Source organism: Typopeltis vanoorti, chromosome 18 (assembly GCF_054136105.1).
Source record: "Typopeltis vanoorti isolate ZY-2024b chromosome 18, IOZ_Tvanoo_1.0, whole genome shotgun sequence".
Classification (NCBI taxonomy): Eukaryota; Metazoa; Arthropoda; class Arachnida; order Uropygi; family Thelyphonidae; genus Typopeltis; species Typopeltis vanoorti.
The window spans coordinates 8,393,393-8,418,478 of record NC_143566.1 but is presented as its reverse complement, the minus strand read 5'-3'; the positions used below and the strand labels follow the sequence as shown (position 1 = coordinate 8,418,478).

Sequence of the window (25,086 nt, the reverse complement as noted above, 5' to 3'; positions counted from 1 at the left end):
TTGTAAATGTCTATTTTATTTCAATTTAGATGTACATGTAAACAAAAAATATGATTTATTTTTAATAGAAAACAAAATTTATAAAGATACTATAAATATTTACTTAATTTAAATAATTTATCATCGATGAGAGAGATACAATATCAACATTTTCTTTAACTGTCTTTAACCAATGATCCATACTTAAGAATTTGAAAGCTAAAAAAATTACCGTATTTACTCAAATATTACTCACATTTTTCCCACCAAACTTAAAGCAAAAAAATCGTGGTGCAAGATATATGCAGGGATTTTTGGAAACTAAAGTTTTCAGAAAAAAACCTGAAAATGAGTATGACTTAACCAAGAAGCTCCTATTCACCATCATTACTTCCAGCCTCGAGAGCATTTTCCTTGTGTGCATCGTCAAAGTCATCAACCCAAATAACATCATTTTCTTTCCCATTATTTCAAGCAAAAATTACCAGTAATTTACAAGACCTGAGATACATAATGAACAATCCTTCACACATGACTAATGAGAAGTGAAAGCAAAGCACAAAACGGACAGCAATGGTAGGCCAGTAGAGATAGCGCAGCAATGAAGACGTGCATATGATTGGTGTGGTATTAACAAAAGATCATGCGATGCAAAGACAAAAGCAAGACGATAATTGAGTTGGCTCTCATTTCAAAAATTGAGTTGAAATGATAATCCTCTTCAACTAAATTGCATATCTGAAACACATTCACTATATATTTCTTAGTTTTAACACGTTCACGACGGGGTGGTGTCAAACAAAACCATATGTGTTGCACTGGCAACATATGGTTTTGCTCGAGTCTATACAGCAGTTTCTGTGGGACAGGACATGTGATTCATCAGTTAGTGCTGTTTTTATCCCAGTTGTCTCTAATTGCACTATTTGTCGAGAAATATATTACACAGCCTGCAAATGTCTCTGTACCTTATTCAGGGACATAATAAAACTAATTTTTTTCGTTCATCTGCAGTATAATAGCTGTTGCGGAGAGTGTGTTGTTTAGCGCAGGGAGCGAGTTACTATCACCCTGACGTTCAGGCCGGGATGATAGTAATTCGCAATTTGAGTAGAAGAATTCATACGTAATATAATTTAATATACATATTTTTTCCTCAATATATATTTATGAAGAAATATATATGTTTAAATTTAATTCTTTTTTTCTTATTAATTATTCCATGCGTTAATGATGCATAGCCGAAAATTGCCATGTACCCCCCGAAGACCTTTCATGTATCCCTCGGGGTACGCGTACTACACTTTGAGAAACACTGCCTTAGGAAATAGAATAAAAACATTTAATTATGTGTCATCATACTGGATTATTTTAATACTAAGCCTATATTCATCCCCCCCCCCCCAAAAAAAAGAGGTGACAAAAGTAAGCTATCAACCTATCGTCCTGTTAATCTCACTTTAGTTATAACAAGAAACAAAGAGAAAGTCATTAACAGGTAGGCAACTTGGAGGCCTATAAGCTAATTAGTCACTAACAATATAGATTTTGCTACTCTGTGGAAAGGTTTGCTACTTGGTTATATTATATGATTGTATGTTATACTTGACAAGAAATTACACTGATGTTTAACTCCTATACCCAAAGCTTGGCTATAAGAATGACATAACTTCACAACTGTTCTACTTGCTAACTAACTAGTCCCGAGCCCGGATAAAAATAGGGGGGGGGGATTTAGATGGTGCCATACTTGCCCGTAAAAGGGGCTCGTGACCATTGAATCACCATACGAAATGAATGAAGTAATCAAGCTAATTTGTTGATGCATTTTGAAAAGCATTCCTTATATAGCTTGATACATATCTTGTTATTATAAGGCTGAAACTTCAGGCCTATAACAACAAGAATTCCATTTCAAGCTATATCTTGCCATCAGAAAGACTCACATCTGCCTGTGAAATCTCTTCTGAAAGAGACATCGAATGATTCAAGAGTAGCCCGATATGCAGATTCAATGATTAGAGGTGCTGTGAGTGAAAAAGTGCATGAGGTTTGTTTTCCAGGAGGCAGACTGAGCAGAATGATTAAAGAATTGGATAAAAAGAGTAAGCGAGCAAAAGAGTTGGTAGTGGAAGTTGCAACAAATGATTAGGTTGGTAACAAAGAGAATGAATGTAAGGATGGATGTCAAGAGTTCTTGAGGAGAGTGAAAGACAACAGTACATAGTACGTACAGTAGTCAGTGTGTTGGCCAGGTATGATAATGATAAGCTGAGAAGCCAAGTGAAGATTATGAATGGTCTGCTAGCAGAGTTTTGGGGGAGAAAGGAGTTCATTTTGTGAATGTGTGGGATGAATATGAGGAACAGTTGGAGCTCTGTAAAAGAGATGGACTACATTTAAATGGTTTGGTATGAGTCAGTTAGAAACTGTTGCTGCAAGAAAAAGTAATGACTGAAGTGAATAGAGGACCTAAGAAAACAAGAGGTGTTGATGAAGAGCAAGAGAGTTTGTGAATGGAGAGGCGAGCAGCATAAGTGAAGATAATGAGAGCGAAGGGACACAAGATGGACAGGGAAATGGGGGTAAGGGAGACACTGCTTGAAGTGTAGATAATGGTTTCAGGAGTAGATATGTGAGTGTTCAAGAAAAGATTGAGATAGTCAAGGAAGTGGGCATGTAGATTCTGGGGAGGGGTTTAATATCAGTGATGACAGAGAGGAATAGCTGGAGGTGGGGAGGATGAGTCATCCTAGAAGTGAGGTTCATTGGGCCTTGTTATAGAACCAGAAATGAGCTAGTGTGCATGCTTATGAATGCCAGAAGGATTTGAAATAAGGGGAATGAAATTGTATCATTGACAGTGTTCATTTGCCCCAAAATTATCAGATTAAGTGAGACATGGTTGGATGAGGATAACATTCTGATAGGAATAGAACTGGAGGGATATGTAGCTTTTTGTGAAGAAAGACGGGGCAGAAACGGGGAGGGGGAATACTGTTGATGATGGCAGAGGAATTGTCCTCATCTAAAGTGGAAATGTTAGGAACAAATAGTGACAGTGGTTTTTAAGGAGTATGGTGTGAAGTGGAGATGATGAAATTTTAGTAGGAGGTTGATATAGACCTGGTAATGGAGGGTGGTGAGAAGGAAATGCAATGGCAAATTGGTCTGGTTTATAACTAAAGGATGATCATTATAGTAATATAAACTGGAATGAAGAGACAGCATCTAGAACCAAAAAAGAAGGAATTTCTTGAGTATTTGAGAGACAACTATCTTAAGCAGTATACATAACAGAGGATACATGAAAATCAAGGTGTTGGATTTGATTATCTCATCACAGGATGTTATTGTAAATGAAATGTCAAATCTTCCTTCGGCTAGTTAAATTGACCATAAGTGTTGGCCAGCCATATCAGGACTTCTGTGAGAAAGAGTTAAATGTGGAACTATAAGACAGGCAATTAAGACAAACTTAGGAGGCAGCTTGCAGCTATATCATGGAATAAGGAATTGGATAGGAAAGAAATCAATGCTCCTCGGTTCCTACTCAGGAACTACATGGCAGAGGCAATGACTGAGTGTATTCCAAAGGTCAATCATCATCATCAACATCAAATTGCTGCCATGTACCCTCAAGAGGTGTACAGGATATGATAGTACTACATGAAAAAAATTACATCATTATTAATTTCCTATCTACAATTTTCCTCCAAATCAGTCTGTTACTTGTCAAGACTCCAACATTATCAGATCTTATATTTCTATCGTCTAAAGCACTTTGTACCGTATCAATCCACCTATATCTTGGTCTTCCTCTGGGTCGTTTTGCTGCCAACCTGGCAGAGAACACTTGTTTTGCTAATCTTTCCTTGCCCATTCTGTTTAAGTGACCATACCACCTGAGATTAGCTCTGCTAACACATTCCTGGATGCTGACAATGTCAAGTTCTTTCCTAATATCCTCGTTTTTAATATGATATTGCCATTGATGCCATCTGTTCACACCTATAATCTTTCTCAGGACTCTCATATCTGTGGTCTCTAGTCTTTGGTCAAGTGTTTTACTTCTGACTCAGCTCTCAGATCCATAAGTTAAAACTGGTTTGAACACTGTCTTGTATACAGCTAATTTAGTGTTCTGACTAATTTCTCTCTTATTCCATATGAATTTATTCAACTGATTTCCCACCATGCCAGCTTTGCTGATTCTGTTGTCTATTTCTATATTTAATTTACCATCTTCAGTAAAAATCGTGCCTAAATAGCTGAAATGTTTTACTTGTTCCACAGGTTCTCCATTCACAACACAGTTGACATTTTCAATGATTCTGCCTATTTTCATTGTCTTTGTCTTTTTATTGCTGACCTTCATACCATATCTATTACAACAGCTATTCAATTTAGTCAAAGAATCTTGCAGACTTATAGCAGATTTATTTAGAAGTATAACATCATCTGCATAAAGCAAAGAGCTGACATTAACATCTCCAATTTTGATATCATGTTTAATACCACTTTCCTTCAAAGGTGTATTCCAAAAGTTAGGAAATTAAATAAGGTAGGTGTGAAATGGAATGGTGGTGAAGATTGCATGCACCCACATGCAATCTGGAAGAAAAAGGCATTGTGCAGGCAGCACAAGATGAGTGGTAATAATCAGTTGTCTGAGGAGAACAAGCAAGGAAGGTGACACTTGGTAAGAGTAACAAAAGTGCAATGAACAGCAGTTAGCAAAATGAGGCAAAAAGAAATCCTAGGAAGTTTTTTTGATATGTGGCCAGTAGAAGGAAGAATGATGCTGGCTGGAGACAATGTAGAATGAACACCACTCAGGAGGATATACTAGAGATGTTAAATGAGCAGTTCATAAAGGTATTTCATCCTTGTGAAAGCAACATCATGCAGAACTTGACAGCAGTGGGAAGGAAGGAGGAGCTACTGATGGTGAGTGAGTAGAAGGTACATGAAGAATTAAATAAGCTTCATGTCAGTAAAGCTGTAAGACTTGATGGTATATCATCACATGTATTGATGGAATGTTACAGGAAGTTAATGGCTTTAACTTATCTCTTTAACATGAATGTTGGATATGTCCAAGTTTCAAAGGAGAGGAAATAGGGGAAAATTTTCCACTTCACAAAGAGGGTGGTAAGACTAAGGCATTGAATTACAGGCCAATCTGATTGTGGTAAGTAGTCAAATTGTAGTGTTAGAGAAGCTATTGAGGACCAGGATTCAGAACTGGGTTGATGACAACAACAACATTGGTTTGCTAAAGGAAGATCACATTTTAATAACCTGCTTACTTATTATAACAAGGTGACAAATACAATAGAGAAAGGGGATGCATACACGGTAGTATATTTAGTTTGCAAAGGCCTTTGATTGATTGCTGCATGACAAGCTAATAATTAAATTAAAACAGATGGGTTTAAATGGTTAGTGTGTTGGATTGGAGATTGGCTATCTGATAGTTATTGGCAAAAGTGCAATAATATTGTATAAGGAAGTGATATCCCAGAAGAGGAGTCACTAGTGGTGTGCTCCAGGATCTGTTTTGAGACTGCTGTTGTTCAATTTGCATGCTAATAACACTATGAAGGGCTTGAATTTTGTGATATACAGTGCAGATTATGCAAAGCTGAGGAGTAACACAGATATTGTAGCCTTACAGGAGGATTTGAATAGACTGGGTGAATGGGCAAGTGTGTGGAGATACCAGTACCATATAGAAAAGTGTAAGGTTTTAAAATTTGGGAACCAAAGATGGGATACAGAGTATAGGACTGGTGGGGATATTTTCAAGGAGATGAACGATTTGGGGCTGATGGTTGATAGAGACCAGAAGTTTCAGGGACATTTTGTTAAAATTGTGAGGACAGCACAGAACATTATGACAATGATATGGAGAAAACAGACATACAGAAGTATGAATGTTATAACATTATACAACTCTTGCATCAAAAGGATGATAAGTTGTTGGAGAGGGTACAGAGATAATTCACTAAGTCAGTTTCAGGTCTCTGGAATATTGAGGATGAGGACAGATTGTGAGAATGCAAACTGCAGAGTCTAGTGAACAGAAGGAGAAAAGGGACATGGTCGAGCTGCTTCTTTAATTTCTTATGTCTGTTGTGGTGTTCTTATTTTCCTATCTTGATAGATAACTTCACCACATGCCTCTTTTACTGAATCAATCAATCAGTGCTTTTTTTAGAGTTTGTTATTGTGATTCCAAGATTTTGTTCTTGTTTTCAAACTGATTAATTTTTTCTTGAATAATATGTATAGTTGGGTCAACAGTTCACCTGTAAAAGCTACACAACTTTTAATTCTTCTTGAAGCTTTCTTAGACATCGTTCTTTTCAATGTGATATTCAATTTTTATCCTGCTTAAAACTAAGTGATGATCACTTCCAATTTCAAATCCTCTGAACCAGCATGAAGATATCGCTCTAAACAATACATAATCAATGAGGTTTTTCTTATTTCTTGCATCTTTGTTTGATGTGCATTTGTGCACATCTTTATTATTATTAGACCTCCAGGGAGTCAAGGACTCATTGAGAGAGGCCTTGCATCACCCACATCAGCTGTCATACTTTCTGTTAAACTCATTCACTCTAGATGCATTCACTACTTCAACGGCCAAGCTATTCCTCTCATTCACAGTTCTGCAATACAAAAATCTAACAGATGTTCCTTCCTTCACTGCATACAAACTTAACTTTCACAGATGCTCACTTGTCCTCTCCCAATCTTCCATATAATGAAAACTTATTATTATTATTATTATTACTTGACACCTCCAGGGAGCCATAGACTCATCGAGGGAGGGCACCTGCTCTACAACTCTGTCTCCACCAACTAACCACAACTACACCAACGCCATCTACCACCAACCACTACCACCACTGGCATTTCCACAGATAATCACAAACATCCATGCCCAAGGCGGGATTCGAACCCGCAGCCTTTTGGCTGCAGAGTGGATACGCTAACCACTTGGCCAGCCAGGCTAGCAACTGCACACAACTGCAATGTTGAAATGAGCATTTCCACATTATTACATTCCACATGTAACAATATGGAAATTATTTTGCCTTTTTTACAAGGCCTTGATACAACTGCACCTGGACTATCATGTACACGTTTGGTCTCTTGGGTTCCAACAGAATAAAGAAGCTGTGAAAAGGCTGCAAAGAAGAGCTACAAACATGATATAAGGATTATGGAATGTAGATTACAAGGATAGGTTATCAACCAATATACTATAATGCTCTCTCAAACGTTTATAGATCTCTATTGTATCATCTCTCTTCTGTCTACATTGTCTGTAGTCTACATATTCTCAACCTATCCTTGTAATTTACATTCCATAATCCTTATATCATGTTTGTAGCTCTTTTTCGCAGCCTTTTCACAGCTTCTTTATTCTGTTGGAACCCAAGAGACCAAATGTGTACATGATAGTCCAGGTGCAGTTGTATCAAGGCCTTGTAAAAAAGGCAAAATGATTTTCATATTATTACATGTGGAATATAACAATGTGGAAATGTTCCTTTCAACATTGCAATTATCCACTGAGTTGTATTTGCAATTTATGTTATGTGACCTTTGGACTTCATCTTTCTATCTAACATAACTCCAAAATCTCTAGACTTGTCACTTACTCCAAACATAAGCCCACCAATATGCCTGTTAGATATCGCATCATGCCAAAGTGCATAATTTACACTTATTAACACTGAATTTCAATTGATGGACAAAAGACATCCAATGTATGGCCATATTATCATGGCTTCTCGACTCAAATCGAGGGCATAGTTTTATACAAAGAACTAAACCATTGATCCACAGACCTGAGGAGCGACGCCTTGTTCTATGGAGGGAATTGGTTCAACTTCAAAGTCCCCACAATTAAGGAAGAGTTAACCAAGGGATGTCATCTACCCTATAGCACCTGGAGGACTTTGAACCGTCTTAGAGTGGGAGTGTCCAGATGCAGAAGTAACCTGATGAAATGGGGTTATGCAGATGATGACAGCTGTGGCTGCGGAGACATCCAAACTGACAAACATCTTTTATGTTGCCCAGATCTAATCGATGTGTGCTCCACGGATGACATTCTGATGGTCAATGACAAGGCGATACAAGCCACTATTTTTTGGATGGAGAGGATATGACTGGTGTTCCGGACTCGAAAGTAAAGTAAGTAACACTGAATTGATAGCCATTACTGTATGCCCACACTTCCAGACTATTCAAATCAACCTGTAGATGCTGTATATTGGTAGCATCTCTACTTGTCCTGGCTATCTTTGCATTATCAGCAAACAACTGAGGATTTCCAGTCAGTCCCTTTCCAATATCATTAATGTACAGATTAAACAAAAACAGTCTAAGGACTAATCCCTTGAGCACACCATCAGTCACCTTAAATCTTGCGGATTCAGATACCCCCCCCCCCCCATGTATCACTTTCTGATACCTGTCGGAAGCTTTTTTTCCACTTGGTTAGACTATAATAAATTTAATTTAATCCTTTATCCAAGTGTAAGCAAACAAAGTTTGCACTTGAAGTATCTTCAGGACTAAGGCAACTCATGGTAAAGGTGGACCAAGCTCTCATCACTACTTGTCTTAGTATCTCCCATAATGCAAAGCAAATCTCCTTGCAGACATGTATAATACTTTGCATTAAGGGAAGGGCCACTACCCAGACCGGTTTCGACCTTTATTGAGGTCTTGTCAGTGGGAGCCAGACCCAGAGGTGGTGTAATAATTCCTAGCATCTGTAAACGTATGTTATTTTTCTTATATATGTAATATCTCTATCTTTACTCTTCTACCTTTATTCTAATGCACTTTTTCTCTGTTAACCTTACTCACTTACTCTACTGCGTTTTATGTTTGTCCACCTTCCGTATTTATTAGCTGTATGCCAATGAACATTGAAAATTTATTTGTGAGACTGTACCATCAGTATATCAAATATTCGGGATAAGACTCAATAAAACTTCCGGTAGGTCTCCCTCTCTCTTTCACATGAGTAAAACGTCCCTCAACAAAGTTTACATAAACAGTTGTGGTTCATAAGTAACTCAAATGCACTTTTATTGCCTTAATTGTTTCCTGCTCACAAGTCTGATTTATTTAGGAACAGTGCAGTTGTAAAATAAAGGATCAGGCAGCACTCTTTTAACAAATAATTAAAACATTTATTTACATTAAATTGAAATATACATGAATCAAGACAGGGAGATTGCTTTCTCTACCCATCTATAAAATCTTTAGCATAAGATTAAAACCCTTTCACTTCAACACTAAATAATCTCTTTAACTCAAACACTTATTTACTTTCTGCTTACGAATTCAACTTATTAAACTTCTAGTTTACTTGCAAAGAGGTTAGATAACTCTCTGTTAAGTTAATTTTAAAGATCTTGTATCAACTTCAAACATGTCAATTGACTCTCGCTTCTAATTACTAATAAATTAACTCTTCACAGTTCATATACAATATATCTCCTAGATTATAAGAGAAAATATACAACATGATATGACATACAGAGGATGTGTATCACACATTCAGTCAAGAGTCTTTTACTAAAGTTTTTATGGCTTTTCTTTCATCTCGAGTCATACGCTTCCTTCAGGAGTATATTGCTTCAGCAGTATCACTTGGGATAATAGCGGGCTTTTGGACTGCAATCTGTGGTACTCGAATATCGCATACAAGAGGTTTCAGCATACGGGCAAATTCTCATCTGGATCCTTACTTCAGGAACTTCTGCTTCTAATTGCCGCCACTTCTGCTAAGATTTGAACTCCACATATAGTCTCAGCTCGCTTCCACTCTGGTTCCAACTGCCTCTAGTTCCGACTTCTGATGACTCTCTCTTGACATCTGGAAGCCTTCTCTGGCGACCTGGAAGCCCCTTATGCTCCACTCAGTCTCCTTTTATTTTGCGATCTCAGAGCCTTGACTTAATGGTAGTAACCCCGAAGAATTCGGCATGACTCTTTCATATTCTTTTTAGTTTAACCCGCTCTTTGTTCTCCTCCATGCAATCTTTTCATTGTATTTTGCTGGGTGCAGAAACTTGTCTCTAAACCTAGCGGCACTCTTAGATACTATCTGTAAAGGTGTTTGCACAGAGCTCGTAAGCAACTCTTATATACAAAATTAGTAAACAACTTCTCCTGTGCTCTTACACACAACTATATACAAAGTTCCCCGATGGGAAAGCATTGCCTTTGTTTTTGACGTTAAAACAGTAAATACATTCACTTCCCACAGGGTTAATTACATCAATATTTTGCAAAATATACATAGAAATGTACAATGTTATTTACAGTTCTCATGAGACTTGACCTATGTAAAAAATCAATGTAAAGAGCTCTGATATTTTTAAGCTACATCGAGTTTTTACAGTGGTGATACTAAGGTGATAGAATGGAGAGGTCACATTTACCTATATGAGTTGCCAAAGGTGTCTCACCTTATTATTAAATTGATTTGGATTTAGAGAAAGATGTTGGAAGTTTTTTCCCACTTGGTTAGACTATAATAAATTTTATTTAATCCTTTATCCAAGTAGGCAAACAAAGTTTGTGTCTGAAGTATCTTCAGGACTGAGGCAACAGTACCATAGTGTATCAATTCCATTTATCCAACTCTGCCATTACATTATTGTAAAATATGAGCAAATTGCTCAGACATAACCTCCTTTTAGTAAATTCATGCTGTTCCTTGCAAAGTATATCTTGTTTGTCCAACTACTTCTGTATGCGTGTTCTTACCAACTTCTCTAAAATCTTTACAGTTACTCAGACATTGTTAAATGGAATTATCATACATTCTTTCCATTCCTGGAACATGGTGTTAGTAACAACTATTCCATATCCTGAACGTAAATCCCTCATGGACTTACCATTATTATATTCATTTCTTATTCTGCTATTGAGATCTTTGACAAGGCTCAGCTTTTCTGTTTTATTAATGTCATCTACCTTCTCTAATGACTCAAAAAATTCCTCCATTTTTTGAGTTAAGAGAGCCTTCTGTGGAACCATAGACACAAATAGGATTCTTTGTCAAATTCTCATTTTTGAAGGTTGTCCATATAACTTTACTTGAAATTGCCTTCCAATCAAGAAGCTTTTCTTCATGTTTGGTGTTGAATGCCATTTTTGATCATTATTGCCTGAATATATTTATTATTTCATAGGATCTCATCATTTTCATCTTCATTGTCTCAGTACCAAATATGTCTACATGGTATTTTCTAGTTCTGCAAGTTCAATTTCCTTTCCATTGACACTCCTTATGTTGATGGTTCATATCTTAAATTTTTCTGATGTTGCATTTGTTCCAGTAGCTGACTTTTCACTGTTCACCTTAGTTCATTGTTGAAAACAGTGAGGACCTTGGTTAACTGTGCAATGTCCCAGCTGTCATGAAATATCATCATGGTTTGTACTATCATGTTTGTTTCTGGTTTAAGCCAATAGCAGAAAATTTATTGGCAAAGTCCCAAATTTCCATCCTCATTTGTTCAGTGTCCACTGGATAATTACTAATGGAGTACACCATGTGAAGATAAGGATTGGACTTCAGGTCATAATCCCCAATCCAGGCAGCTACTTCTGTCCAATAGTTATCTTGATGGTGATCATATTTAGTGATGATACCCACAGAGCCTACTGCCACAGTACTTCCGACTACTTCTTGTGTACTGCAAAGGATGTTGGCTTAAATTCTATACAAGTCATAGATGTTTGTAAATCCTGTTCTGTACAAAACTGTATAGCTTTCAGAATCGTTTTTGAGCTTCAGAAGGTTTTTCTGTTTATATATATATGTATATATAAACTAATGTAAAGCAAGGAGTTGTAAGCTGTGGGGGATTGTAGAATCTTCATTAGTTTGTTGACCACGGTGAGAAAGAAGTTTCTCAATACTTTTTAGAGTGAAACCATTATTGACAAAGGGCTTTTTGAGGAAATTACATCTCCTTGCCTTACGTTAGTTCCCCTCTCCCCCAAACTGGCTAGAATTTTAAAAACGTTCGACATCAGAACGTGCTTCTCTGTTACCTAAACTCTAATCTATCCTTAGTCAGCCAAAAGAAAAACATCACCATCTTCAGTTCCGGAGTATACAGAATTATTTGTCATCATCATCATCAAATTCCTGCCATGTACCCTCAAGGGGTGTACAGGATATGACAGTACTACATGAAAAAATTACACCATTACTAATTTCCTATCTACAATTTTCCTCCAAATCAGTCTGTTACTTGTCAAGACTCCAACATTATCAGATCTTATATTTCTATCGTCTAAGGCACTTTGTACCGTATCAATCCACCTATATCTTGGTCTTCCTCTGGGTCGTTTTCCTGCCAACCTGGCAGAGAACACTTGTTTTGCTAATCTTTCCTCTCCCATTCTATTTAAGTGACCATACCACCTGAGATTAGCTCTGCTAACGCATTCCTAGATGCTGACAATGTCAAGTTCTTTCCTAATATCCTCATTTTTAATATGATATTGCCATTGATGCCATCTGTTCATGCCTATAATCTTTCTCAGGACTCTCATATCTGTGGTCTCTAGTCTTTGGTCAAGTGTTTTACTTCTGACCCAGCTCTCAGATCCATAAGTTAAAACTGGTTTGAACACTGTCTTGTACACAGCTAATTTAGTGTTCCACTAATTTCTTTCTTATTCCATATGAATTTATTCAACTGACTTCCCACCATACCAGCTTTGCTGATTCTGTTGTCTATTTCTATATTTCATTTAAAATCTTCAGTAAAACTCATGCCTAAATAGCTGAAATGTTTTACTTTTTCCACAGGTTCTCCATTCACAACACAGTTGACATTTTCAATGATTCTGCCTATTTTCATTGTCTTTGTCTTTTTATTGCTGACTTTTATACCATATCTATTACAACAGCAATTGAATTTAGTCAGAGAATCTTGCAGACTTGTAGCGGATTTCTTTAGAAGTATAACATCATCCGCATAAAGCAAAGAGCTGACATTAACATCTCCAATTTTGATATTAGGTTTAATACCACTTTCCTTCATAATGTGATCCATATAGATAATGAATAACAGAGGGGATAATGTACATCCTTGTCTGACACCAGATTTAACATTAAACCATCTTCCTGTACTTCCTTCAATTCTAACTGCTGACTTACAGCTCAAATAAGGACTAAGTATTGCTTGATATAATGCCCCATTGACACCATATAACTGCAGCGTATTGAATAGCTTCTCTCTTCGCACCTTATCATATGCCTTTTCCAAATCGACAAAACTTAAATACAGATCTTTGTTATATTCCCATGCTTTCTCGACTATTTGTTGTAAAGTGAAGAGCTGATTCTGACAGCCTCTATTTGGCCTGAATCCAGCTTGTTCTTCACCAAGCTTTTCTTCCACAATTCTTCTCAACCGTTTCTCAAGTATACTTGCATAGATCTTGCCAGGAACACTCAGTAGGGAAATACCTCTGTAATTCTCACATTCAGTTTTATTTCCCTTTTTATATGTGGGTACTATGAGAGCTCTACTCCAATCATCGGGAATTCGTCTCTCTGTCCAGGCTTTCTGAACTATGCAGTGCAGCCACTGTAAGACTTTTATACCACCATACTTCAGCATTTCTGGTCGAATATCATCTACTCCTGCTGCCTTTCCACATTTCAAGCCTTTGATGGCTTTTCTACATCAAGTATGGATATGTATTCCTGACTGCATGCCTAGTCAGTGTTTTTTTATCACTGTGCTGTCATCACTGCTTATTTCATTTAGCAGTTTTTCAAAGTAATTACTCTATACTTCAAGGATATCTTTTTCTACCGTTTTCATATCACCTTTATCATCTCTAACTCCTTTTACAGCACTCTTTCCTCCATTCCTAAGCTTCTTCAACAACCTCCAGAATATTTTGCCACCTTCTTGATATTTATTTTCTATATTCTTGCCAAAGTCCTCCCATGACTTTTGTTTAGCTAGTTTTACACACTGTTTAGCTTTCTTACATTTGTCTCTGTATTCTGTAAGAGTAAAAGCTGACTTATTTGACAGGAACTTTTGATATGCTTTCTTCTTTTCCTTCACTGCCTCTTTAACTTCCTGTGTCCACCAGGGAGTTCTGATTTTTTTATCCTTGCACACAACCTCACCACATGCCTCTCTGGCAGAATTAATCAATGTTTTCTTCAGAGTTTGCAACTGAATCTCCAAGGTATGATTCCTGTTCTCAAACTCTTTCATTTTCTTTTCAATAATCTTTCTGTATTTTAGTCTACAGTTCACATCTGAGAGCTGCTCAACTTTTATTCGCTTTAAAACTTTCTTACATGTTATTCTTTTCAATATGAAATTCAATTTTATCCTGCTCAAGACTAAATATTGATCACTTCCAATTTCAAATCCTCTGTACACTCTGGTGTCCTGCACCAGGGAGAAAACATCACTATCAACAATAACATAGTCAATGAGACTTTTCTTATTCCTAGCCTCTTCTCTCCATGTGAATTTGTGCACATTTTTATGTTGGAACATGGTGTTAGTAATAACCAGTCCATGTCCTGAGCAGAAATCCAACAGATATTTGCCATTATTATTAGCTTTGCTCTTTTCTCCAAATTTTCCCAAAATATTTTTGTAGGTCTCACAATCATTTCCTACTCTGCTATTTAGATCCCCAACAAGAACCAACTTTTCCTTTTTCATTGTGTCAGTTGCTTCAAAAAAATTCCTCCACTTCTACCTTAGTAGAACCTTCTGTGGGACCATAGGCACAAATAAGTCTCATAGTCCAGTTCCCCATTCTCATATTTGCCCACATTACTCTACTTGAGACTGACTGCCATTCAAGAAGATTAGCCTCATATTTTGTGTTGAATACTATGGCTACTCCTTCTTTTCCTTGATTTTCATTGCCTGAATATAACATTTTGTATTTATTGCTCAGAAAGATCTCACCAGTTTTTGTCTTTTTTGTTTCAGTCACCCCTATTATGTCGATCTGGTACTTATCTAATTCCTCAGCTAGCTCCATTTCTTTGCCATTCAGGCTTCTTACGATCTTTAACTCTGGTGATGTTGAGTTTGGGTTTGTTTTCAGATTTGTTCCAGTAGCTGACTTTTCGCTGTTCGCCCTGTTTCCCTGGCGAAAACAACGGGGGCCTTGTTTAACCGGGCGACGCCCTAGCCGGCATGAAATTTTGTCATGTTGTACCATCATTTTTTATTTTGGTTTAACCAATAAGAATACAATTTGGTCGGCTAAATCCCAAATTGCCAGCCCATCCTCGTTCGTTCAGTATCAAAGTAGATACCCAACAGGGTGCACCACGAGAAGGTGAGGATTGGACATTAGGTCAGAAGCCCTGGTCAGTTCTCTGCATTCCTTGAAAGGCTATGTGGAGGTCTCCTCTCAGTTATACAGCTTTGACCCTTAAGCACCCCAGAATTATTTGTAGTTGTGGTAAACCTTACTATGGACAAACTAATAAATTAATCTTTCTCCGTCTTGAACAGTACAAAAGAGACATCTCTAATAATAGAATCCGAGCCAGTGCCCTTGCCACACACTTCTTGTTCTCTGTAAACTCTGATGAAGGCCTCTAACACCAAATAGACAGGAATCAAACTTCTAATATTCACAAATGTTACCATGAACTTGTAAGACCCTGGAGTTAAAAGAAATCACCCTCGATTCTACCCAAATGAATAACAACCTTAGCTACAATTTGCCAGATTCGCGTAGCTCTGCTGTTCAGTGCAGGCGTTATTGCAAGATCACACGCTCATGTATAAATGTAGCTAAAACTGAAGTACGGACTGCAATTTCAACTTAACTGTAGTTTTATTGATAGCTGTTGTTGTTAGTGTGTAATGTTTCTGTCAGTCTTTTTTGTATATATCTTTGTACTTTAACACCTGACGAAGTTGGCTTACCAATGGAACTAGTTGTGTCCGTATTAAACTTTTATTCTTAATTATCTCGGGGGTTTAAGTCATTAAAATTATTGAACATATATATATATATATATATATATATATATATATATATATATATTATTATTATTATTATTTATGCCTCCAAGGAGTCAAAAGTCTCTTCGCGGGAGGTCCTTCCTAGGAAACACAAACAAAGTCTACCAAGACTCATTGTGGTAGGTCCCTCCTAGGAAATACAAAGTCTATCATACCACTCCTTAAACTCATTGACCTTTCTCGCTCTCACCACTCTATTAGGCAATGCATTTCACGGTTCAACCACCCTCCATGCAAAGAAACCATTCCTCAACCTTCTGCTCACAGTTTCCTTTCGTTACTTCCAGGGATGGCCCCTTGTCATCACTCCTTCCGACTGTTTAACCAAGTGAAAGAACTCCCCAGTGTCAACCCTGTAACCACCTCTCAACAGTTTAAAAGTCTCAATAATATCACCTCTCCTTCTACTATCTACCAAACTCTGCAGTCCACATTTCCTCAGCCGACCCTCATAACTAACATTGTACAGTCCTGAAACCATTTTTGTTATCTGCCTTTGTAGCTTTTCCACAGTTAATTTATCCCCTTCAAATCCTGGGAACAAATCTGAGAAGAATAGTCTAAGTGTGTCTGATCAGGGTCTTATACAACAGAATGATATCTGTTTTATCTCTGCAGGTCAGCATCCTTCTCCTTATTGCAGCAATCCTCTGTGTTACCTTCAACACCTTTGCAATATGTCCCTTGAATTTCAGGTTTCTATCAATCATCAACCCCAGATCTCTACTCTCCCCTACTTCCTCCAATAGAGTATGCAACGTCCCATCGATGTGTCCCAAAATTCAAGATCTTGCATTTTGCTGCATTAAAATGACATCCCCATTTCATTTGCTCATTTCTCTAGCTTATTCAAATCCTCTTGCAGGGCTACCACATCTGCACTATTACTAATAACCCTTCCCAGCTTCACATCACCTGCAAAAAACTGAATATCCCCCTGCAATACACTGACAATGTCATTGATATAAAGGTTAAACAATATAGGTACCAATACTGAGCCCTGTGGGACCCCACTTGTAATCCTCTGCCTCCTTGAAACTTCCCCACAATACACAACTCTCTGATACCTATCGGACAGCCAATCCTGAATCCAGTTGCCCAACCTGACATCCAAACCCATGTGCTGCAACTTAAATATCATGCTTATCATGTGGCACCATGTCAAATGCCTTCGCTAAATCCAAGAAAATGGCAGTATATGCCTTTCCCTCATCTACTGCTCTTGTAACTTTATTATAAAAGGCTAGCATCTTACTAAAACAAGAGTGCCCTTTCACAAATCCATGTTGACTCTCGGATAATATTACCCTTATCTGCCCAATGCTGTACATGGTCCCTAACTAATTTCTCCAAGATCTTAAAAACTAATGATGACACACAAACTGGCCTATAATTAGACACTTCCAGTCTGCTACCACCCTTATGCAATGGCACTATCTTACCTTCCTTCCTTCCATTCCCTGGGCACCTTTCTCATAGACAGACTTTCATTGAAAAGCCAGGTCAAAGGAGCTGTCAGTTCTTTAGCACATTCTCTCAAAACTCGTGGTGAAATACCATCCAGTCCCACAGCTTTACTGACATCCAGAATACTCAGTATTTGCAATATGCTCTCCTCCTGCACCTCTACACCTTGAACCTGCCCTATCTCTCTAATATTAAAATTTATTCCTCCAGGATGAAACACCAATAAAGTGTTCATTGAACAATTTCACTATGTCCTCTGCATCAGTCACTCTATTCCCATTTTTATCCCACAATGTCATTCTTCCACAATCATTTCTCCTCCTACTGGCCACATAGCTAAAAAATTCCCTCAGATTTTCTTTGGATCTTAGGACCAATCTCTTCTTCTATTCCAGTTTCGCCTTCCTTACCATACTAGTCACTCTCCTGGCCTGTGTCTTATATTCTTCATGCATCTGCTCTTCACTTGTCTCCTTATATCTCTTCCATAGGCTGTTTTTCACATGCAGTTCCTGTTTAATATTGTTTGTCATCTACTTTACACCAAATTGTGTCCTCTTCTTCACTTGTGGAAAACAGCTCACTATTGCTGCTAAGAAATGTACCTTCACTAATGTTTCCCAAGCACTAATGAAATCATGGCCTTCCAATCCCTCCCTCCATGAAACTTCCCCAAGTTGATGTCTAAGACTATTATAATCACCTGCTTTATAATTACACATATGTTCCTGTCTCTTTGATACTCCTGCATGTCTATTCATCTTCCAAGTCAAAGCCACATGGTCACTCTCTCCAACTGGTGGGAGAGATGTCATCTCAGTTATTATCAACTCTTCTGATGCTTTGACCAAATCCAGCAATAAGGGAATGGAATTTCTAGAAATCTTGAAGAACAAATGTCTTAGGCAACATGCAATAGAGGGAAAAAGAGGTTCAAGAGTTCCCTCTATTGCATGTTGCCTAAGACATTTGTTCTTCAAGATTTCTAGAAATTCCATTCCCTTATTGCTGCATGCATCTTCCTCTTCCCAGCTTATACTGCTGTAGTTAAAATCTGTCATAACAATCATTCTTCTTGCACTTGCCAAGCTCAACTGTCTAAACATCTCGTGGTCTCCACCCTCTGTGCACCATGGTCTGTAGCAACACCCCACTAAGTATCCTGTCTTGCCCACCTCCACCTCACACCATATGCTTTCAAAATCATTAGTGTCACAGCTTTCCAAAGCCTCCACTCTTAGAGGGCATAGGTCGTCACTTATCATAAGCAGTACTCCACCACCACGCTTTCCCTTCCTATCCTGCCAAAAAATGCTGTACCTCGCTGCTTCTATTCCTGTTATTATATCCTCTTCTGTGAACCACATCTCAGTGATCCCAATAATCTTTGGCTAGGCTGATACTATCAGTGCCACCAATTCCTCTTCTTTATTCTGGATACTCCTGGCATTAGTATAAAGCATAAAAATGCCATTGTTTCTAAACCCAGAGGCCAACCCTGCTACCATCCACCTTGGGCATTCTAGTTTCTCTGCATTGACACACCAACTCATTCAGAACAGCAATCTCTCCAGGTGCCTATGTCCTTTCTGCATTCAAATGCAAGCAGTCTCTAGCATACAACTTCTCAGTGTCCTCAAATGCCCTTCAAGCATCCACATATTCCAATCCTCTCTTCTGACACATTCTAGCTATTATGTTATTCAATATTACTGCTCTTTTGCTCAGCTCGTTACTATCATACCTAGGCAACACACACACTATCTTTCCTCTCTGCATCTTCTTTCGTACAACCTCAAGCAAGAATCTCATATCTCTGGCTGTCCAATTTACACTACCTCTCAAGTCATTTGTTCCTACCATCACAATCATCTCGTCCATCCTTTTACCCATCTTAATCGTCATAGCCACACTTTCGTTCCTCCAGGCAAACACTCCTCACACATCCTATCTTGCACATCATGGATCATTGAGTCCCCATACATTACACCACTTACCACTCTGTTCCTCGATTGCTCCCATGCATCCCTCTCTCTCTCTCTCCTCTAACACCTTCTCTCTGTGTTCCCCTACTTACCTGCCTTCACTCTAACCCTGGTTCCAGTGCTCCCTCACATTCTTCTCATTCCCTCTCTCCTCTTCTATCATTCCCTCTCTTTCACCGTTCCTATTCTCTCCTCTTCTATCATTCACATAACTTTCTCTCATTCCTCTCTTCTACAGTTCCCATTCTTTCCTCTTCTATTATTCCCATACCTCTCTCTCATTCCCTCTCTTCTACTGTTTCTATACTCTCCTCTTCTATCATTCCTAAACCTTTCTCACATTCCCTCTCTCCTCTTCTATCATTCACATAACTTTCTCTCATTCCTCTCTTCTACGGTTCCCATTCTTTCCTCTTCTATTATTCCCATACCTCTCTCTCATTCCCTCTCTTCTACTGTTTCTATACTCTCCTCTTCTATCATTCCTAAACCTTTCTCACATTCCCTCTCTCCTACTTCTATACTCTCCTCTTCTATCATTCCCAAACCTCTCTCTCTCTCTCATTCCCTCTCTCCTACTGCTTCTATCATTCCTGCATGTTCCCAAAACTTTCTCTTACTCCTACTCTGATTCACCTTGCATTCATCTCTTCCATTCTCCTAATCTCATCTTTCATACTTCTCACCTTGTTCACAAGAAATTCCACTTCCTCTTTAAGCTCATCTATCCTTCTGCAAGTTAGTCACTCATACTCACCATTAATTTACCCAATCAAAATCATCTCTGAAAACTTCACAGTCATTCAAGCCTTCCACACTCTAGACGCTTATTTTCTCGTTCATATTTTGCTCGTCATTCTCTCCTATCACACTACTCATCTCCCACTCATCATTCTCTCCTATCACACTATTCATCTCTCGACATTCATTTCCCATCCCTGAAGCAACTAGGTCGGTTATCAAAATATCTAGTTCACTGATTTGCTACCACTGTCTGCATTTTGCGCATATACGCACTCCCCCCTTCTCTCTCACCCGCCACATATCCAACTCCCGGGAAGCATACATGCCGCAAACAATCCATGCCACAAAGTCCTTTATTATGTTGTGAATAATAAAGTTCTTAAATGGCAGAAGACTTGGTGACACACCATTTGTGATTGCAGCTGCATTGCCATCATTCCTTACTGTCAAGTAACTACTAAACTAATCGCTAAAAATACATATGAACACTTTATCATAGATATATATATAAATAAACGCTAAATATAAACATATATATAAATATAACGCTATATTCAACTATACTAGATAGCAAAAACTTATGTTCTCTTCCACCACAAATGCTGCCGACTGTGACATCATCTTCTCGGTAACCAAAAAATAACACAATATATAACCATGAAACTCCAAAAGCAGAACCACTAAAGAACACTTGTGTTACTGAGGAAAAAATGTAGCACAATTCATAAAAGAATTCACACTATACGGCATTTAAAAAACACTTTTTTTTTTTACCACAACTCAAATCGTCTGCACCGTGCTTCAGCGACCGGTCTAGCGACCCACCATATAAAAATTAAACGTTTAATTATTTTATCTTTCTTTGGATAGAATGCAAACATTTTCTGTATCTAGCTGTATAGTGTATGACATTTCTAAATGTATTTTATCTATTTACATGAATCATTAGGAATGCTGATTCATAATACAGAATCAAAATAGTCCATAAATATGTGCTGAGGTCAGAGATAAAGATGAGTCATAAGAATCCTTCTTATGACTCATCTTTATAAGGATGGCATTTTTATGACATCCTTATGATATTCAAAAATATAAATATATAATTATTTATTTATTTTTTGCTCTCGGTATTTTGAAGAGGTTGCTTGAGACTTAAGATATTTAAGTCTCAAGATATTTAAGCTAGTTAAGATATTTTTTAAGTTTTAAGTAGGTGAAGACATTATTTAAAGAAAAGAGGAAACTAATATGATGATTATGTAGACTTCTGAACAATAAAAAAAACAATTATAAAGAGAAATAGTTTGACCACAGATACTTGTGGCTTCTTCTGGGTTAAGATGAACAAATATATTGTTCATCTTAACCCAAGGCCAACAGAAATTACAACATGCCTAGGGATCCCAGATACATTGGAAAAAAATACGGGACACTTATGACTGAGGGTGAAAGTTTAGTATGCACATCCATCAAATATGCCAGTCTTACAAAATGATTCTAACTTTTCAAGTGTGTGCATGGTAAGGTTTACTATGCACACACTTGACTAAGTATAAGTAAACAAATAGTAAATCCAATTGTTAGGCTGCATATTTTCATTAAGTCACTTTAAGTTGCCTTCAAGTGGTTTTTACTTACTATTATAGATACAAAATAGATTGTTAATACAGGAATGCTCTTCTCACCTGACAACATTCTTATTAATCAATCAGTCTTGCTCACTCTTGCAATACTTTTCTGAAGAATGAAATGGGACAATCCTGTATTTTACAGGACGTCTGGGATCTCCAAACATGCCTTCATGTGGTTCTGTTTCAACTTATAACAGTTCATCCATATTCTATATTTAGAGCATAGGTGGCCAACAGCAGGCCCGTGGGCCGCATGCAGCCTGTAGTGTGATTCTGTGTGATTCTGTGTGATCTGCGGCAGGATAAAAACTATATTAATTATATGTTGATACTAATATGTAGCTATTAGTATCAACCACAGATTTTTTGATTGTTATGCTAGTTATATTCATTATTTCTGATGACAGAAACAATTTATATCCTCAACACGGAATCAAAACTGCTTTAAAAAGATTACTAAATTTATAAAATCTACTGCTTCTCTGTGCAAGTTGTAGTGGTGGCGTGGGAGTGGTAGATTTCTATGCGCTCCAGAGTAATGCATCATTGAAACTCACTTGCTCTGCTCTGTTTACAGTGATCAAATATATATACAAATATAGTAATCCAATATATAAATATTGCCTTGAAAAAATACACAGTTTATTTTTATTTAAGTTCTGTCTAAAAGCGTGCGGCCCGTGATGCTACCACTCATCATATATTGGCCCTCATATAGAATGAAGTTAGCCACGCCTGATTTAGAGGAACCATTATAATTATACAGCTCTTATAATATGTTATAATAATACAACTTTTATTTTATTTTTGTCCATCCCAACCCAAGTATCTGGCAAACTAGTCAGTTTTCATTTTTAGACTATTAAAGCCAAATAAACATAATATATCCTTTATAACAGGAAAATAATACGTGAAATTAAAAAATAAATTAAAGTTTATCGAATGCTTACCTTCGAAGAATGGAGGATGCTGCATACAAGGACTTGGGTTCTTCTTGTTCGGATCCATCCAGTACAAGATGTGAGTATTTCGAATTTTGTCTAAGCCATTCCATAAGTGTATTACATGCTTGCAATTGTAGAGACTCATTGGTATAACTAACTGCTAATGTCAATAAGGAAATTAAATTGTTTGGCTGAAGTTCAATACATCTATGTGAAGAAAGAGCATGTTTCCAAATCACAATTTTTAATGTACTCACACTCATATTAAACAAAATTTTAAGATTAAATTTCTACTGTATTTTAAATTGATAACTACCATAATTATCAGGATTTTGAAATAAAATGAATTTATTTCCATGAAGTTCTCATACAAGATCATTCATGAAATATGTTGAGTTATCTATGAGAGAGAGAGAATTAGAGATGAGGAAAGGAATGTACCATAGAGAGAAATATTTTGGGAAATCGTGATAATTTTATAAATGCACGATGCATTTGTAGATGAGAGTGAAAATAATAAAGATTGGTAGTTACAAGCTTGATAAAATCTTTCCGTCTTCTTAAATCTCTTCACTAAATGGTAAATTTAGATTATTATATATATATATATATATATATATATGTTACAGTTAAAGTGATAAATCCGGTTATTATTAATAATTACTGGTCAAAGTGAATAATTTATGAGAATTAATCAGTTTAACTGGTTAAAGTGAATAATTCCTAGAGGAGTCTGGTAAATATAATAAAAACATGTTTATAGGTTTTATATAAAGGTTTTCATTCTCAAATAGAAATTATAACAGCTTAGGTTAGGTTAGGTTAGGTTAGTTTATAATGAAAAAAGTAAGGATGATACTTCTTTTGCACTCAATGAAATGAGAAATCATTATAAACTAACCTAACCTTTATCGGTTGGAAATCATTATAAACTAACCTTTATTGGTTAGGTTAGTTCATAATGAAAAAAGTAAGAAAGTACTTCTTTTGCACTAAATGAAATCAGAAATCATTATAAACTAACAGAACCTAACCTAAACTAACCTGGATGTCGCATGTCGAACCAGAGTGTAGTCATAGTTAGTCGTAGGCAGATTAATGGGGATAACAAATAAAAGTTGTTGTGGGCAGATGAATGGGGATGTTAGATAAACTTTGTTGCTGTACCTCTTTCCTCATCAGTGGAGAAAAACACTGATCAGTTACTCTCTGATTTATCTATTATCTCCATTCATCTGCCCACAACAACTTTTATTTGTTATCCCCATTTATCTGCCTGCAATCATTAAGCTCGGCTCGCAACAACGTTTATAATCTGCCCACGACAAACTACACTTTGGTTCGACATTCGACATCCAGGTCAGTTTAGGTTTGGTTAGGTTAGGTTAAGTTGTTGTTGTTGTCTTGTCCTTTGTCTTAGATTAGGTTAGGTTTGTTTATAATGATTTATGATTTCATTGAGTGCAAAAGAAGTACTTTCCTTACTTTTTTCATTATAAACTGACCTAACCTAAGCTGTTATAATTTCTATTGAGAATGAAGCCCTATATACAAAACCTATAAACATGTTTTTATTACATTTATCAGACTCCTCAAGGAATTATTCACTTTGACCTGTTAAAGTGATTAATTCAAATTATTCACTTTAACCGGTAATTATTAATAATAACTGGATTTATCACTTCAACTGTAACATATATATACACAAAGGTTGACAAATTATGCAAAATCCCACTCATCACAAAAAAGTACTCCCAAGATCACCCCCCCCCTTACCATTTTTTTAATGATAAGTCCCAATTAGTCAAAAGCAGTTTCATAAAGTGATTGGTGGCGCTGTATTGCTGTCTGGAGAACATTTGTGTGAGAACTGTTCCAAGAAGGAGAAGTCAATCAATAATAAGAATAGGAAGCACAATAATAAAAACATTGATTTAATGATTTTTTGGAAAACGATACCAGCCTGGTTGGCCAAGTGGATAGCATACCCACTCTCTGACCAACAATTCACGAGTTCAAGTTCCCACTCTGTGGGTAAGGGTAAAATCCTGCTCTTGATGACTTGTATATCCTTGATTTTATAAGGCTTCTTTTTTTTTTTTAATAAATATATATATATATATATATATTTTTTTTTTTTTTTAAAAATAGATTTAATGACTTAAAAACCGGCTTATAATAGCCTGATGAAGGCTATTATAAGCCGAAACTAGTTGTATTAATTTTATTAAATCTTTAT

The 25,086-nt window shown here is 36.9% G+C and overlaps 1 protein-coding gene across 2 annotated transcripts in view; it reads right to left on the bottom strand.

The window, feature by feature from the left end:
* The window catches only part of Pex5 (peroxisomal biogenesis factor 5), a 532,250-nt gene that overhangs the window by 85,055 nt on the left and 422,109 nt on the right, over positions 1-25,086 (bottom strand). For both annotated transcript variants that reach the window (XM_090407992.1, XM_090407991.1), the window contains exon 13: positions 22,854-23,054. In XM_090407992.1, the coding sequence (XP_090264118.1) occupies positions 22,854-23,054 (201 nt within the window). The remainder of the gene's footprint in view (positions 1-22,853; positions 23,055-25,086) is intronic.